The following is a 16,796-nucleotide window of genomic DNA, read 5'->3' as shown; positions in this document are numbered from 1 at the left end:
GTGGCCTCTGCCCGGACTCACCCGGCGCCGCAGCCCGTCCCGCTGCTCTGATGTGACGCTAACCGGGGGACGGGGCCGAACCAGCCGAACCGGGACCTTCATCACTCGCCGCTCCCGAGTGGACGTCCAAGGATGAGCAGGAGCAGCGCGGGTGGACGAGCCGGATCGATGCTCCGAGCAGTGATCGATCATTAACGCCTCCCTCTCGGATGAACCGCGGACAAAAGCGGTCCAGCAGCTCAGGATGAGGAAACCCAAAGTCATCCGGAGGGTTTTCGCTTTGTGTTTGGGCTGTTTCATTATGGTCATCCTTTACTTCAACGTCAGTCTGAAGCCAGGTGAGCAGGAAAATCCACATTTATACCAAATAATCCAAAAAAAAAACCCAAAAAACAACACCCATTGTTTTATATCTGATCCTGGTCAATCAGGATCTTTATCAATGGAGAAGGTGCTCCAGTCTACATCACTAAGATAAAGAAATCAAATTAAACATAAGGCACAGTCATCAATTCACCCCCCCATGTGTTTTCCAGTGGGTAGACCTTTGTTAAAAGAGACATTTAAAAATGATTTTCCACATGCCATTTTTAAAAAATACAATCTATAACATTTTGATGGTAAAGGTTCTTTGTATTATCAATCATTTTTGACTAAACTCGATCACATGAACACTGTGCTCGGTGCAAATTTCAAGTCAAGGGTCATGTTGGATAAAAAAAAAAGTTTTTTGGCAGAAACATTCAAGATTGATCTCAAGTTTAGGGTAAATGTAAAACAGAATTGAATTTTCTCATCTGAAACATTTTTGAGAGAATTTGTTTCATTTGCAGAAAGTGCAAATTTCTAATAAAGGACCGTAACTCTACTAAGGATAATTTCTCTGAATTAATATTCTCACTCAACCTACCACAGTACATGATAAATCTCTCCACAAAATTAAATCTTATTATCGTTAATATTTCTTGAGGAAATCCGTTTACATTGAATTACAATGCATATATTTGAGGCACGTCAATAATCCATCAGTGTCTTTTTTAAATGATGCTTCTGTCAATGCTAGCATACTTCCCCGTGTCCTTTACGTTGACATGTAGACGTCCACCAGATGGCAGTGATGAGACAAAGGTTAAGAAATGTCGATGGTATCGGAGGTTGAATTAATGTACCCAGAATACGGGAAAAGCAGAATAGTGATATATTTGTCTGTTTTTCTTTGTCACATCCAGAGACATTTGTCGTGTCTTTTGTTCATTATGGTTATACTGCCCCCAGTGATTTCTGCTGGTACTGCGCCATGTCTGTACAAAATGAAGAAAGAATTGACCAAACTTAAGCACAAATGAGAATTTGCAGACAAAAGGATCGACAGAAACATTTTCCAAATCACAGTCTTTGTAGTGGGAGAGAAAGCTAAAAAATGTTGTGCCTCAGTAGTATAAAAACACCACAAATCTCCACCAAGATGCAATTGGCTAGCTTGAGCCAAATAATGAAGTGGATTACATCAGTTGAGTCCATCAATTTGTCACCACTTTTATACCCATGAGTTTAAGCAAAATCAATCTGCATCCAAATTAAATTAGCAATCAAGTTAGAGGCCAAACCCTGCAGCTTCACTTGATACAAGACTGCAAAAAATACCGACTGATAATAACTGACTGAAGTTCCAGTACTTCCCCTCTCCCTCCCTTCATGTTCGCCCTTCTTCACTCCCATCCTGTGTTTGATTTTCCCCGAGAACCGCGGATCAGAGATGAGGAACAATTTAATTACAGAACAGATTGGTGGTTTGTTGCCTCTGCTACGTGGAGGAGGGCAGGGAGAAGTCTCAGCTGGCTGGTTGTGTTGTTGGCTCTCGCTGAGATCTGTTTCCACCTCTTCCAGGTCACACATACTGCCACATTCAGCCATGAATGGCCTCATTCAGACAAGCCCGGCTATATCATGGACAGAATAAGCTTGTAGCCCAAGCTGTGAGGGTTTTAAGAGAGGGGTCAGTCAGTTCTGGATATGTGTGATGTGTGAAAGACTTCAGCGTTATTAAAAAAAAATCTATGAAAGACCAGCCTCTTTAGAGACCAGAAGATTTCCATGGGAGCAAATTATTATTTTAAAATGGGATGTTTCACAATTAGGGTAATGTTTGTAGAGCAATTGAAAGCATTCAAGAATCCCGTCCAGTGCCCCTCCGTGCTTGCAGGTGTTACACATAAAACAAAATAAATTGCTCTGGCTTCAGAGTTCTCACCCCCTGAGGTCTCACAAAAAAGTAGAATGTTCCAGATAATTAACATGTTATGAATTTAACACATTATAACATAATCCAGACAAATTATCAGTAGACTCGTTCAGCGACTTCTTGGACTGCCCATAGTAACAAGTTTCAACAACATTCGCATTTTTCTCCAAATCCTCAATGTTTGGGGGCTTTCCTCTCACCCTTTAGACAAGAGTGACTGGTTTCAGTATTACCATGATAACTTTAACCACAGCTGAAGACACGTATCTGATTCAGATAGGGTAATTAGTCCTTTTTTAGACTCAAAGGGGGTAGGGATGGGGAAATGTTGTCTCTTACAGGCTTTGATTAAGTTGAATGGGCATGGAATGTGTCAGGCGTCAAAGCAGCCTGTCAGTGTTAAATCAGTTTGTTGGAAGGCAATGAATGGGTCTTCGTTCTCTTACATTTCATGGGGATTGGATTGGGGGATCCAACTGCCGACCTTGCATTAGGGTGATGATTACTATCCCCCTGTCCTTGAACAGTGGCTGTATGTCTGAAACCAATTGAAAGTGGTTGCAGCCAATCTGCCCCCTTTGTATTTTGAACACCTTGATCTTTCCTCTCTCTCTGTGGTAAAGGTTGCATTCTTTGTTGAATCAAGTCAAATGGACTTGTAGGAAAGTCCTGAAAAGTCCTTTACTCCTAAGAGTCTAGTTGACTTGTAGGAAAGTCCAGGAAAGTCCTGGAGTCTTACATTTTTTGGGAAGGACTTGTAGGAAACATCCTGTAGTCTTACAAGTCCTGTTATTTTTATTCAACACATCTACAATGAACTGGATGACCTGACAATCTCCACAGACATAAAGGTTGCATTGTTTGTTCCAAGGCTTCAAAAACAAAGGAACGCACCAACCAAGTCAGAGGTACACTGTGTCAAATTGTCTTGTTTGTGAATTGCTCCCTTTTTTGTACATGATGTACAGTACTCCTCTAAATTTAGTATAATTACATGGACTAAGGGTGGCTTTACTTTTTTATTGCGCATGTTGCACTAACGTAGGATGAAAATGGCAGTCTTAAATAGCAGGACATGCCTCCCACACTAGAAAGTGGTTGCTTCTGTAATCTGTTTTACTTTACATCTCAGACTTTCTCAAAAGATTTGAGATTCGTCTGTTAGTAGGATCTTTCTAGTGCTCCTTCAGATCAGTGTGCTGTGTATTACTTTATTCAGTGTCCCAACCTTCTTTTAACATCTTAGGATTTCCTTAGCTCTGAAAGATTTTTGTCAATCTTCTTAGGATTACAGTAATTTTCCACGGTTTCAGAAGAAATTGCTTTCTAAGATGGGAATTTTTTTCATTTTGTGGTGTCTTTCAAAGACAGTAGTGATTTTATCCATGAAGTTTAGCAGACATAAAGACTGAGGGGGTAGAAGGCAGTGTGTCGCCGCGTCGTCTGGAATGTGTCTTCTGTGTTTAACAGTTGGGATTTTCTCTTGTTCATCCCCCCCTAGACAGTAAAACCAAGGAGTGCTGGTCTTTATGTCTTCGTTAACATTTACTGGCACAGATATGAGCACGGCTATTTAAAATATAAGCAGAAACTCAAAGAATGGTGTGGAGTTCCAGTCATTACTCCTTTCCTGAGTCACCCCTACCTCATACCTTTCTTGTCCAGGCTTGACATGGCGCCATGAGAGCCGTGAAGATAAATTATTCAGCTCTCCAGGTTTATTGGTACACCTGCAGTCAACTATGTAAATTTGCTCCAGGGACACAGCATCAGTCAATGTCCCTGATGACAGTGCACGGACTACTCCGTCGTCTCCCATCCCTTATACTATCTTTATGTTGGGTTAAGATGATCATTCTCTTACAACTTACAGTACCCCTCCCCAGACAACTGCATACTCATCACCACAGAGCTGCAGGAGTTGATGATTCAGCAAGAACTCTGGACCCTGTTTTTATGGTCCTGCCAGGGGTGAAAATGTAGGGTTTCCCTTTCCCGTCTGTCTGTCTGTAACAGGAGATGTTTTATCCTTATCTCTTGAAAACTTAGTCGATAGAATTCAATAAAGGCTTACAGATGCTTTGCTGGGGCCCTGAAGGTGTGCATCTCATAATTGGTTTCTTTGGTTTGCTTACTTTTACATTTTTACGCATATTTGAACTTAGTTTGCTCCCATTCCCCTATGATCAGGAGTATAGTCTATCCACATCAGCATATATAGAGTTTTTCCAGTCCTGGGGGCATCTTTGTCCTTCAGTTCAGATTAACTTGTTTTTTATTAAAAAAGGATTATCTGCAGTTTGATTTATCCCATCTTTATGTAGGGCCATTCTTAAGTCAGGACATTCAATTTCCCAGTCAAATCTCTACCTCTATTTGATGCATTGGTTCATTGTTCATTGTTCTTAATGATTTAGGTATCATTGACATTTACCATGTCAGCAAATGTTTTTTTCATCTTCCTTTTAACCTCAGTTCAGAGGGAACAATTCAGAAAATGTTTCATATATTGCCATGAAATACAGTATTTTAACATGGTTTTTTGCCCACAGTTTAAACTGAGGGCATTGAAAGAGGATTTGTTTAATGTTTTACATGATCAGCTTCGTTGATTGTTGTAAATTTTCGCTCATTTTGAGTTTGAGAAAAGTAATGCTTGCTTTTTGTGCATCAATCACATCCAGACAAAAATTGGGTCAGATGCAAAAATAAAAAAAGGCTCAGAAAGTTGTGTGATACTCTCAGAACGGAACTTTAAAATATCCCACAAATAATTTTTATAATTGGTAAAACCATCATGATTGATTAGGAAAAAAGACACCCTTAAAAGGCTCTGTTGTTCAGGACCAACAAATGGCTGTGGTTCACCATTCACCATGTTAGTACATGAAGTCAGGAACACTTCCTAAAACCCATTGTCAAAAGCACTGTTTTGCAGATGACTGCATTCTGTTTTCATTTAAGTTTTTTTGCATGATCCCAACATCTTTATTACTTGGCTTGAACCTCCAAAACTAGAGCCACTTCCATTCGCCTCAGATGTTATGTATTTAGGATTCGTTCTGTAAGCTATTATGCTAATGATAGCATGCTAATACATATAACTTCAGAATAAAATTGCAACAGCAGTCGGACTATCCTGGATCAGAATTTGTGTTGGAGATACCTGTGGTCCTAGAAATGGTAAGAAACTTGTTCAAGGTTGGACTACTACACTTCATCCTTTTGAATAAACGCTCCAACGAGATATTTAGTGGCCACTGGAAATAGTAACACAAACATAGAATTTATAAAGCAGCTAATGGAATGCATAAGAGGTCTGGGATTTCCAAACCTTGTAACAGAGGATGACTTCATCCAGCATGGAGGGAAGGTAAATAACTGTTGTCATGTTAATCCCTTGTTTGCAAAGCACTGCTCAACATACATGTATGATAGATGGTGATGTTATGTCACACGAACCTACATGCCTCTTTTACTTGCTATCTAACCTCACTGATTGGGTTTGGTCAGGGATCAGAAAGACAACACTGAGAACAACCCTACTTCACCATTAAAACCCAGAAACACAAACACAATCAATTTATTTAATGTTAAATTAGTGATGCACCAAGATGACGTTTACCAAGTCGACCACTTCAGTTGATATATTTGACTTTAAACGCAGTTAGATCTGTGTTGAATGAAGTCAGCTGGACTTGTGGGAAACTCTTGAAGACTTTTCAGCCTTCTTCCAAGAGTCTCTTTCAATTCTGTTGTTCAGAACGAGCCTCAAGCTTTTCCTTCAAGTTTGGTTGACTTTATGACCGTGTCAGAAACACCTTTGTGAAAGTTCACCTTGCTTGTGTTAGCATCTGAAGTCATTGTTGCCTCTACTGAGCTGCTAGCATTGCTCAATCTCTATCGGAATCTGAATCTTAAGTCATATTATGTAACAGGATGATTTAAAAAACAGTCGTATGCCTTTGCTGAGCTTGTATCAGAGTGTGGCAGGCGTTCAACTCTAGTAAATGATGGGAGCGTTGGACGGGAATCAGAAAAACAGAGGAGACAGGCTGTGACATCTGGTAATCCGATAATTTAATGTCTGAGCGCAAAAGTGTGATCGTACATCTGATAACTGTACGTTTGTAAGATAAATGTCTACGACCCACAGGTGAGCACCGAACCCTTGTATCGCCTCACGTCTGCAGGCAGGCTCTGCCCACATTCTCATAAACAGACACTACACCACCCACATGCCTTTGCCTTTGCACTAACACCCTTTACACATACATTTGTTGGCTAAAAGGATCAGGCTTTCCGTTGGACAGTGTGTCTCAGTAAGGTTGCTCTTTGGCAGGAGAGGACTGGGAGGTGGGGGATGGGTTGGGGGATGGGGTGGGCGGCCCGGTTCTCCCAGTGGGACCTAAACACAGAGCTCCGTTTATGGCCCGGGCAGGAGGAACACACATCAGCCTTTCTATATTTTGCATTTCCTAAGCCGTCACTTCTATACAAGCTGGGAGGAATGCTGCAGTGTCGGGTCTAGACAGGGTTAAACCAACAGGACTAGTCCCTATTCCCTGCTTTGATTTTTGTCTTAGGTGGGGTTGGTGAATCCCTTCAGCGGTGGAATTTGAGCTAACAGCTGAGACAGTGTTTGGTTCGTACAGCAACATGAATGCAGCCCATTGCTTGAGAAGCTGTGCATCTTCTGTAGCAGGAAATGTCGGCCCAGGTTTTCCCTTCAACTCCGGTACAATGAACACTGTCCCGTTTTGTCTTTCCTCTGATGCCCAGCCCTTCCACCTTCAGCTGTCCTGGCCCTGTGTTATCAACTTTTTTGTTTAATACTTTACGAAAAAAAATGTCATGTTGATACTCGAACAGCTGTTGAGCAGCAAATGATCGTATTGTCATTTAATGTTTCCTCATGATCATAATGATTGACACTATTTATGAAGCTTCAGTGTTTTGAGTTGATTACTTAATTATGTATCTTTTGAAATTGAGTGGAATCACATTCACCTGATAGACAAAACATTGAGGTCTGATCACAAAACAGTTTGGTTTTGTTTTTTTGGGCATCCACTTTGAATTTGGTGACCTTTGACCTGCAACTTTGTACCATTGACCAATAGCTCGCTGGTCTTTAAAGGTATACACAATGCAAAATATGTTTGGGTGTCCTGTTGTCATCCCTGGGAGCTGCTTCTTTGGAGATCCTAGCTAATGATGTAAACTAAAACTTGCTAGCTCAAAGCAAGGTTTATTTTCCCACTTTTAATAATTTTATATTCACTAATCCTCCATTAAGAGCCTGCGAAGATGATGTAATATTTGTGTAAGAGTTGAAAAAGTATAACTGCTTGGAAAGTCACAAGTTTATTATAGGCCTTATGTCATTTATATGAAATTTTTTTTATCTATTTCCATTTTAAAGCACATTTTCTTGTCCATGTAGGTTTTAACACATTGACATTTAACTGATACAAAATACTGCAGTTCAGAAGCCAGTTCTTAAAACTCGGTTGTTTGAGTGTCTTTGGACAGAAAGCCTTTGGCAGTGAATCTGAGTTGTAACCTCTACTGCGAAACGCATATAAATCACACGTCAGAAACTCTTAAGTCATTATGCTCAGTTACTTTTTTGTACTCTGATCATAACTACACAATCCAATGCTGGATGTGTGTGACTGGCTGCCTCCAGCATTAGTGTGTTAGTTTGTTGACAGGCCTTAAGCTGCTTGTGTTGACCAGCCTTGATCTCAACACCGTGTGGAAAGAGACAAACAAATACACGTAGGCCTAATTTGTTCCTCCAGTGGTGAGAATTGTGCATTACTGACTCAATGTGAATCGTAACTTAATGTCACCAAAGACAGAATAATAGTCAAGAAATTGTAGCATCTCTACGAAAGAGAAGCTTTTGAAACATGCAGTGACTCGTAAAGGGTCACGAGTTGAAGGAGTTGTACTATGAAAGAAATTCTAGTGATGGAATTTTACTTAGCCTCAATCATACTGGATGTTAATGCACAAGCCAATGCTGAGTCAGGGATTTTTCACCGTTCATGATTTTGCATTGATCGACAGGAAGATCAATACCACTCTGGTGTTTGTCTGTTTCAACATGAACCCAGGGAAAGTAACCAAAGCAAACACTTCGGACATGGTCTTTGAGTTGAGTTAAGGTTAGACAAAAAAGGCTTTGGGTGACACAAACTGTCTTCCAGAAGGTCGTTGTTTCGATTCCCCGGCCCAGGACTGTACATGTCCAAGTTTCCATTGCGAGATACTGAACCGCAGTTTGCTTTCAGGGATTTGTAAGGACTCCTCAGGGATGGATCAGAAGCATTGAGCGAACTAGCGGTGAAACGCTGCACCATGACTCTGACCTGGTGGAGCTGTGTAATCCGAAACCCGAATGAAAGCTCATCACTGCAAACAAGATCTCAGGCTAGCAGCGAGTAAATGCATCTCAACGTGTCCAGACTTTTTATTTATTTATTTATTTCTCTGGCTCCTCTATCCAGCCTGCGTTCACCAATAGTATTGAACAGAAGTTAATTTTTAAGCACAGTAAACACAGGAAGGAGTAACCTGGAAGCGTGGTGGAGCAAAGGAAATTAACAATCAAATGAAGATTATTTTCAGTTCCTGGGATTTATATCAGAATGAGTCTTTTCTGATATCTGAGACTTCACGCGCGTTAACATTTCATTGTCGTTCATTGTGCACTGCTCTGATTGGTGCCTTGAACAAACATTTGCACGCTTTGATCGCTCGTCCAGTCAGATTTCTTGACAGGCGTGTTGTGTTTCCTCAGCATCGGAGACGGTGGCAGAAAGAAGCAGCGCGCAGAAGTCGAGGAGGAGTCCTCTACAGACACTTTACGACGGCGATCAGGTCAGTCTTCTTCATTTTACTGCGGATATCTCACTCGCTGCCAGTCTAGATGTCAATTACCTTTTCCAACAGGGAGAGTTGGATGGTCTGGCAGAGCTTCTCAGGGAAAATCAAGTTTCTAATCCTGGAATTTAGCGTAATAACTGATCAGTTACGAAGTGGAGGATGGAGAAGTTGCAGCAGCTTAAAGATGCAATAAAGTTTGAGTATGTCAGCACGCACCCACAAGCAAAAATGATGTTCCTGTGAGTGAAGCATCTTGTGATCAGTCAAGAACAGAAAGAAAACACCGGTAAATATCCAGAACGTCGGAGAGAGTCCCCCGAAGGAGATCGATTGCCACAAAGCGCTGGCAGGGAATGAGTTTACTATTTGACTCAGTTTAAATTCTAGCCTGACACTCTTGGCAGGCATTTAATACTTATTTCTAAGTATTTATTCAGGTATGATACAGTCTTTAGCCAAAAAAAGCATCGCTGCATATTTCCACTTGTCTGCTGTCTGATGTGTAAATTCAGAGCAGCTCACTTGTCGACGGGAATGATGGATGGATAATGCATGATCCTGGTTTTATTATTATGATGTATTCATCATCATAATTCAGGGGGAAACTGACTATATTTCACAATTGGTGAAGTATTTAATTTGTAAAACTAATCATCTCCTTCCACACCATTATAATTCATGCTGGGAGGATGTGTTGGTGTTAGAATAAAGGCAGGATTTTGACCTGTCAGCATCTCAGTCCAACCGATGAATACCATCTGTCCTTCGTGAGCCTGAAGAGAAGCATTCTCCTCCTTGGAGTCATCGTGGATACGCATGATCACCAATATTTGTGGTTTCTTTGAGAGTTGTAATCAATTTATTATTTATGTCAGCTCAAGCGGCCTTCATGTCATTTCATCCTGATGAATATAAAGGTCCGCCATCTTGGTCGAATTACAGCGGTGACATTTATTGAGCTGGATTCATGGGTTTGACCGGGTTCAAGTCAGATCCAGTTACTTCAGAGCAAAGCAGGAGATCAGACGCAGACTTCTTCTATGTTACACACACTTCGGTGGCAGTGTCATAACAAATAGAAGAGTTGTTTATCACAGAATTAGTGAAGATGTTCAAGGTACCCAGAGGATGAACCCCACAGACAGGAGGTACCACCATAATGTCAGTATTTCACCTGGCGGGTGCTTTGTTTTCAAACCACAAACTTCCCATCAGCCTCAGATAGATCTGTCTTTGCTTGTGCTGGTTAGCCGTCGCTAACATGCTAAACATCCATCCATCCATCCATCCATCCACTCAAAGGATATGTTCTATACTGGGTCAATAATCATGTCGTCATGCAGATTTGCTCCCTCCTGACATCTTCAGAATGTTTTTGAATAAAATCTAACTCTTCATTGTTGACAGAAAGTCAAGACAATGAGCTTTTCTGCACAAAATGACTGTTATGTTGACGTTTTCTATGATATTTTTTATTTGAATTGAACATCAAGGGGCTTTCTCTCAGAAACACGATTGGCTGAGGCTTCAGTTGGCGTCATGCCCTTTATATAAGTCCTTACAAGTTTTCATATATAACACGGTCATATGTTGGAGTGGCTCTTGGACACACGACGCAGTAAAAGCAGCTAACAGCTGTTACCAGTTACAGCTCCCTGTGTGGAGATGGAAGGTACACACGCCAGAAAACAAAGTAAACACGGTTGACTTTAAACCACTCGATATATTTTATTCGTTCCGTTCCACTTCTCATTTTAAAAACTGGCAATCTGGCAGAGTGGAATCAAGCAGCAATTGTTTAATTCATTTACGAATGACATTTAGAATGTGAATTATCTTTCTCTGCTCACGTTTGTTGTATTTTTTTTCCTAGTAATTAAATAATTAGAAAAATGGAAGACATCCAGAAAACACTGTGTGTGTCCTGTGCGGATAGAAAAAGCTCAATAAATCACTAGGTTCAAGACTCGGTTGATGGGATTATATCATAAAGAAGAAAGCATTTTTCTCCATATCTTAATCTGTAAGAGATCCTTGCAGTCTAATCTATTTGATACACATGTGATGACCCTATGTAGTCAGACTTAACCTAACATGTACATTATTTAACTAAAATGAGGTTCACATGAAGGGTTTAAGGCTGAGCTGCAAAGACAGTTTTTGCAAACGGGAAACAAACTGGAAGGTGTCGCTTTTGGGTCGTTCCAGCCTATCCTAGACCTAAACACGGAGCGCCACACAGAGTGTTAAACCAAGAGATGGAGGCTCCCACCGCTGCGCTGATGAGCCAGACCGAGTAAAACCGAAGAAGTAAATAAGGCGTTTGTGCCACACGAAGGCCAAGTTGAACCGATTGACCCGATTGAAGCACGATGACGAAGGTGTGACGATGATGAAGACCTCCAGGGCAAACCAATCTGGTTAGAAACATCCTAACCCATAAATTAATTGAATCTTTCTCTCTTCGTGAATGCAAATTCCACTGATAAAACACATCAAAACCCATCTGCAAGTCGTGGAGAAATGTGTGAAAAGTGATCTTGCAGAAATGTTCAGTCTCTGCAAGACTGTTGCTGCACTGGGAATTAGTGTGCACACACACTTACGGATGATGCAAGAAGTTACAGCTGTTTTTTTCTGATTTCTTTTATAGTTGGACACTGTTTTCTTTTGCAAATGCATTTGGCTCCCCCTACCCCGCTCCGTCGGGATGCGTCATAAAAGCTGGAAGAAGAAGCAGACGAGCAATTGCCCCAAATTTTATTGCTGATAAATCTTTTTCCTTTTCCCTTCAGGTTGAGTCACCGGTGCAGGCCATCCATCAGGGCCGGCGGGAGGTGTTAGAGGAAGCCTGTCGCTCCTACACCCGCAAACGCAGAGTCCTCATCCCCGAGGACCTGAAGCACATCATCGTGGACGACCAGCACGGCCTGCTGTACTGCTACGTGCCCAAAGTGGCGTGCACCAACTGGAAGCGGGTGCTGATGGTGCTGACGGGCGTCACCGGATCCCTCCGAGACCCCTTAGCCATCCCCGCCAACGAGGCCCACGTGGCGGGGAACCTCCACACTTTATCGGAGTACACCGCCTCCCAGATCAACCAGCGCCTCCGCTCCTACCTGAAGTTCATCTTCGTGCGCGAGCCGTTCGAGCGGCTGGTGTCGGCGTACCGCAACAAATTCACACGGAGCTACAACACGGCTTTCCATAAACGATACGGCACGAAAATTGTGCGGCGGCACAGACTGGACCCGCACCCGGACGCTCTGGAGAGAGGGAACGACGTCTCCTTCGAGGAGTTCGTGTACTACCTGGTGGACCCTGCCACCCAGCGGGAAGAGCCCTTCAACGAGCACTGGGAGCGGGTGCACTCCCTGTGTCACCCCTGCCTCATCCACTACGACGTGGTGGGTAAATACGAGACGCTGGAGCAGGACTCCCGCTACGTGCTGCAGCTGGCCGGGGTGGACGAGCAGGTCAGCTTCCCCACCTCGTCCAAGAGCACCAGGACTACGGGAGACATGGCGGCCCAGTTCTTCCACAACATCAGCCCGTTTTATCAGAAAAAGCTGTACAACCTGTATCGGATGGACTTCCTGCTCTTCAACTACTCCATACCGGCCTACCTGAAGTTTAGATGAGGCTGGGAGGCGTCTCCTCCGTGGACTTGAACTGGTGGAGCCGGGATTCGTGTAAAAGTAGACTTTTTCTGAGACGTTTCTCTCTCTGTTGGCCTTACACAGACGCTGCACGAGCCGGTGGATGCATATCCAGACTAGAGCTGAAGAAGAACGACTTGAAGGACTTGAAACAGAGGATACAAGTAGAAGAAGATGCAAGTTGTCACCTAAAGAAGTGACGTTTTACTGCACCGGTGGGCGGACGTCGCCTACGAATGTGTGTGAACTCACCAGTTTGATTTCCGCTGTTTCAAAAGTGCACATTTGCACGACAGATATGATTTCTCCCACGCTGAAGTAGCATCATTAAAGTATTCAAACTTTATTTAGACAGCAAATGTCTGCGATCATATGTGCCTTTCAACATCGGCCTTTTTTTCTTTTCCAGCCACCCTCACGGATAAATTTTGTAACTGTGACCGTTTTTATTCGTCTTCTGTGCTGTAAGGAAGAGATTTCTGTGAAACTATGGTACTGTATTAATTTATTGTCTTTATTTTTTTGACTGCCCAAAAGTCAAGACGAACCAAATAAACATATAGTTTCTCTTACAGCTTTCAAATAAATACATTTCTGCAAGAAATTTCTTCGTATTAATATTTGGAATATTTAATGGTGATGTCTTATGAAAGGAACAAGAATGGAGACGCGTGTTTACAGATCATCATCTGGACGGGGTTTTTTTTACAAAAATAAAAGCGCTACAGATCCTAACTATAGACCTGATCATTAAAACGTCACCTAGAATCATCTTTTCACAAGAAAATATTCACATTCTCAATTTATGGAGCACATTTGAACCACAAAAAGGCAAAATAAGTAACAAACTATGTTCTGTGGCACTGTGCTGCAGAGCAAATAAAAGTGCATAGACATTTGGCTACAAAAAACTCACTGCGCAATAGAAAACTGAAAGCTCATCGCAGTTGCAAGGCACAAATGTACATGAAATAAGCACAAGAGATTTTAACATTCGTTGTGACGGTGCAGCATCGGATTATATTAAAGTACGTTTAAACAGATATTATTATTATTATTGCCGTAATACAATCACGTGTCATCTAACATGTAAGAGCTGACGACAGGAACACGGATATCAACAATTAAGTTACAGATTTCCCACATCTTCGTTTCCAACTTTTCACCAAAGTCAGCTAGAAAACACACAAACCAACATGCATCCACCCCCCCAGGAGGTCTTTTTTTTTTCTGTCTGTGTACAAGATCACACAAAAGCTACTGGACGGATTTTCATGTAAATCTTAGTTGGAGGGTCATAGGTCGTACGTCCACGTCGGTATGTGATGGAAACCTTTATATCCTGGATTAGAACCAGGAGAATGAGACGGATCCATGATTTTATTATTACAAGACAGGGATATTTTATTATTATGTTTAAACTACTCAACAGCTTTTCATTCAAATTGGCCAAGGAGTGGAGCCAAACATGGAACAGAGGGATTGACCAGATTGCAGATATATCGATGAAGCATGTATCCTGTTACATTTAATTAAAAGCGACTGTGGGGGGGTTTGGTAGACGAAAAATTGTCAAATGAGAAATGTGTGCAAACAAAACTATCTTGTGTGTTTGTTATTACGGGAAGCACGCCATAATAAATCACTGGATTTTAGAAATGTCCAGACCTAATTCTCTGCCAGATTGCTGTTTTACGTTTGTCGTCTGAGGAAATGTGGACGCACATGGAAGCCACCAGATGCTAAAAAAAAAGAAAAGAAAAGAAAAAAAGGCTCAAGATAGCAAAATTAAGTTTGAAATATCTGCTAAATTTGAAGGCGATTTTCAGAATTTGCTTCACGTCAGGTTGAGCCTGGCTAACATGAGCAAGAACTTATCCAGCAAGTAGTTTAAAAAGCTGAGGGGTTAATAATGTGCACTTTTTAGTAGAGGCACAAATTAATTTGATTTACTCAAGCTAAAACACCTGCATTATAACACACTAAAATTTATTTATTTATTTATTTTTTTCAAGCGCGCATACAAAAAGTTCTGTTGTCGGTTTTTCTCCATCTTTTCCTTCCAAAAGTCCAGAAACTTGCTTTCAGCTGCTGGGAAAAAATGGAGAGAGCAGAACGTTCAGTCCGGACAGGAGTCACGACCTCGTGCCAATCAAACTCCAGTCTCATCAGAACCAGTTCAAAGGTCAGAACCGAGGATCCCGTCCCCCAACACGTCCCCCACAGCAGCGAGGGAAGGGATGGAGAAGTTGTCTAGATGGAGCAAAATCGCCACCTGGATAATGAGAATTACTTGTGCACAAAGTCTGAATGGCCTCCTCAGACCTGAAGCAGCGCTGCAGACAGGCAGCAGAAGATGAAGGCGGGTGTCATGGCAACGCGGCCTCTGCAGGAGGTGGAAGACGCACAGGAAAAGGATTTGACCCGGAATGACAAGGATGACCAGGGCTCGATTTGGAGTTAACATCTGGAGAAACAGAATGAGTCGAAAAACGTTTGACAATGTAAATATAACGGATCAAGGAAGAGATGATTGGTTGCATGTCTTACGGGATTTTATATCTTCCATCAACTTGGTTATTTATTAATTTCTGGTTGCTTTAAAAGAAAACTGGTGACATAAATATTAATTTTCTGCAAAGTCAATTCTATGTCGTTTGGAGAAGGAAGAGGAACACGGTTAGCATGCCTCTGCCAGAAGTCATCAATATCTGCCCATCAGTAAATCAATAATCGTCAGGTCCTGTCATGGTGTTTCATTTATTATAATTGTATTTGTGAGGATTTAACACCTTCAGTTTCCAGATATTTCCACTCATGTCCGGCTGAACCCACCAGCCGCTGAGTGTAGCCTCATTTATTGATCTGTTAAATTTAACCCCGTGAGAAATAAATAAGAACATTTTCTAAAAAAGGCAAAATATTAATGTTTTGTTTATTTCTGTTATCAGCCATCGCCACAGGCTCTGACAGCTGGATCTCCGTCCTGTCTGGAGGAACGTCCTCCTGTTTTATTACATTTACAGTTACAGGATATTCCCTTGAGCTCTTGGGGGCACATCTGGTCCAACGCTCCAAATAACCTCAGGAACTGCCTCTACGTTATGTCAATATTGTTTGGGCACAACCCTGATACCCTGATAATGAGTACTAACCAACTATAAACCTCAGCTCATAATGAGTTCAAGGGTTTAACACATTTTTTGTGTCTGACTAGAGGAGCAGAAAGGTCCAGATTTCCTTCCACACCTGCGTGGATGTGGAAAATGTAACACAGATAAATTCCATCTTGAATATTTAGTGTATTTTATGTTTCAAAAAAGTAGAAAACAGTTAACTTTTTCCACTTTTGCCTTCCTAGCTTGTCTTAATATCAGGTCATGAGTTACCATCCATCGTCTTCGTCATCATCAGGCGCTCAGCCTTTCGTTCCCTCGCCGACCACAAAGAAGCTCAGCAGGCGGCGCGGCAGATAAGAGCAAACAGTAATTAGGCCTGAAATCCAGTCAGCGGTTATCCCTAAATCACAGGGTACCATGAGAGGGTTTTTTTTTCCTCCGAAGGCTTTGAGAAGGCGTTTTGGATGTTGAGCAGCATTGATTAAAACAATGCTCTCATTCAGGCGGGTTTCAATAGAAGAAGAATCTCTTTGTCACTCAGTGGAACGCGGTGAAATTTGTTCCCTATCTTTATCCAGTCCTCCAGGGAACGGTGGTCTGACGTCGCGGTGGATCTACAGTGAGAGTTGGACCCGCCGGGCCACCGTACTGGCTCTGGCTTTGACATCTTTATCTCCTGCACTGCCATACAGTCACATGAAACCACGTTTAGCTGAAGGCACAGGTCTATAAACACAAGAGGTAATTGTAAAAAAATACTTTTTATATTGGTATTTCTCTTAGAAATGTATTAGTGTGAATTACAGACGAGAATATAAATATCTTGTAATTAATTCCTGTTTGAAAAAAAAAGTTTGAAAACTGGTTTAAGGCCGGCCA

General features: G+C 41.8%; 1 protein-coding gene across 1 annotated transcript; it reads left to right on the top strand.

Annotated features, from left to right (window-relative positions):
• On the top strand, positions 1-14,444 carry si:ch211-236h17.3 (carbohydrate sulfotransferase 11). The gene is made up of 3 exons (XM_068315190.1): positions 1-338; positions 9,054-9,133; positions 11,935-14,444. The coding sequence occupies exons 1-3, from the start codon at positions 245-247 to the stop codon at positions 12,778-12,780; spliced, it is 1,020 nt and encodes a 339-aa protein (XP_068171291.1). The 5' UTR covers positions 1-244; the 3' UTR covers positions 12,781-14,444.
• Positions 14,445-16,796: the final 2,352 nt, after the last annotated feature.

The sequence above is a fragment of the Antennarius striatus genome, chromosome 5 (genome assembly GCF_040054535.1).
Source record: "Antennarius striatus isolate MH-2024 chromosome 5, ASM4005453v1, whole genome shotgun sequence".
Classification (NCBI taxonomy): Eukaryota; Metazoa; Chordata; class Actinopteri; order Lophiiformes; family Antennariidae; genus Antennarius; species Antennarius striatus.
The sequence above is the reverse complement of the archived record's forward strand: the minus strand, read 5'-3'. Positions and strand labels throughout refer to the sequence as shown.

Bases quoted from the DNA above. Each gene is read 5' to 3' on its own strand.
- si:ch211-236h17.3 (XM_068315190.1), top strand. From the start codon at position 245: ATGAGGAAACCCAAAGTCATCCGGAGGGTTTTCGCTTTGTGTTTGGGC. The intron at 339-9,053 runs GTGAGCAGGAAA...GTGTTTCCTCAG, and splicing joins CAACGTCAGTCTGAAGCCAG to CATCGGAGACGGTGGCAGAA. The intron at 9,134-11,934 runs GTCAGTCTTCTT...TTTTCCCTTCAG, and splicing joins CACTTTACGACGGCGATCAG to GTTGAGTCACCGGTGCAGGC.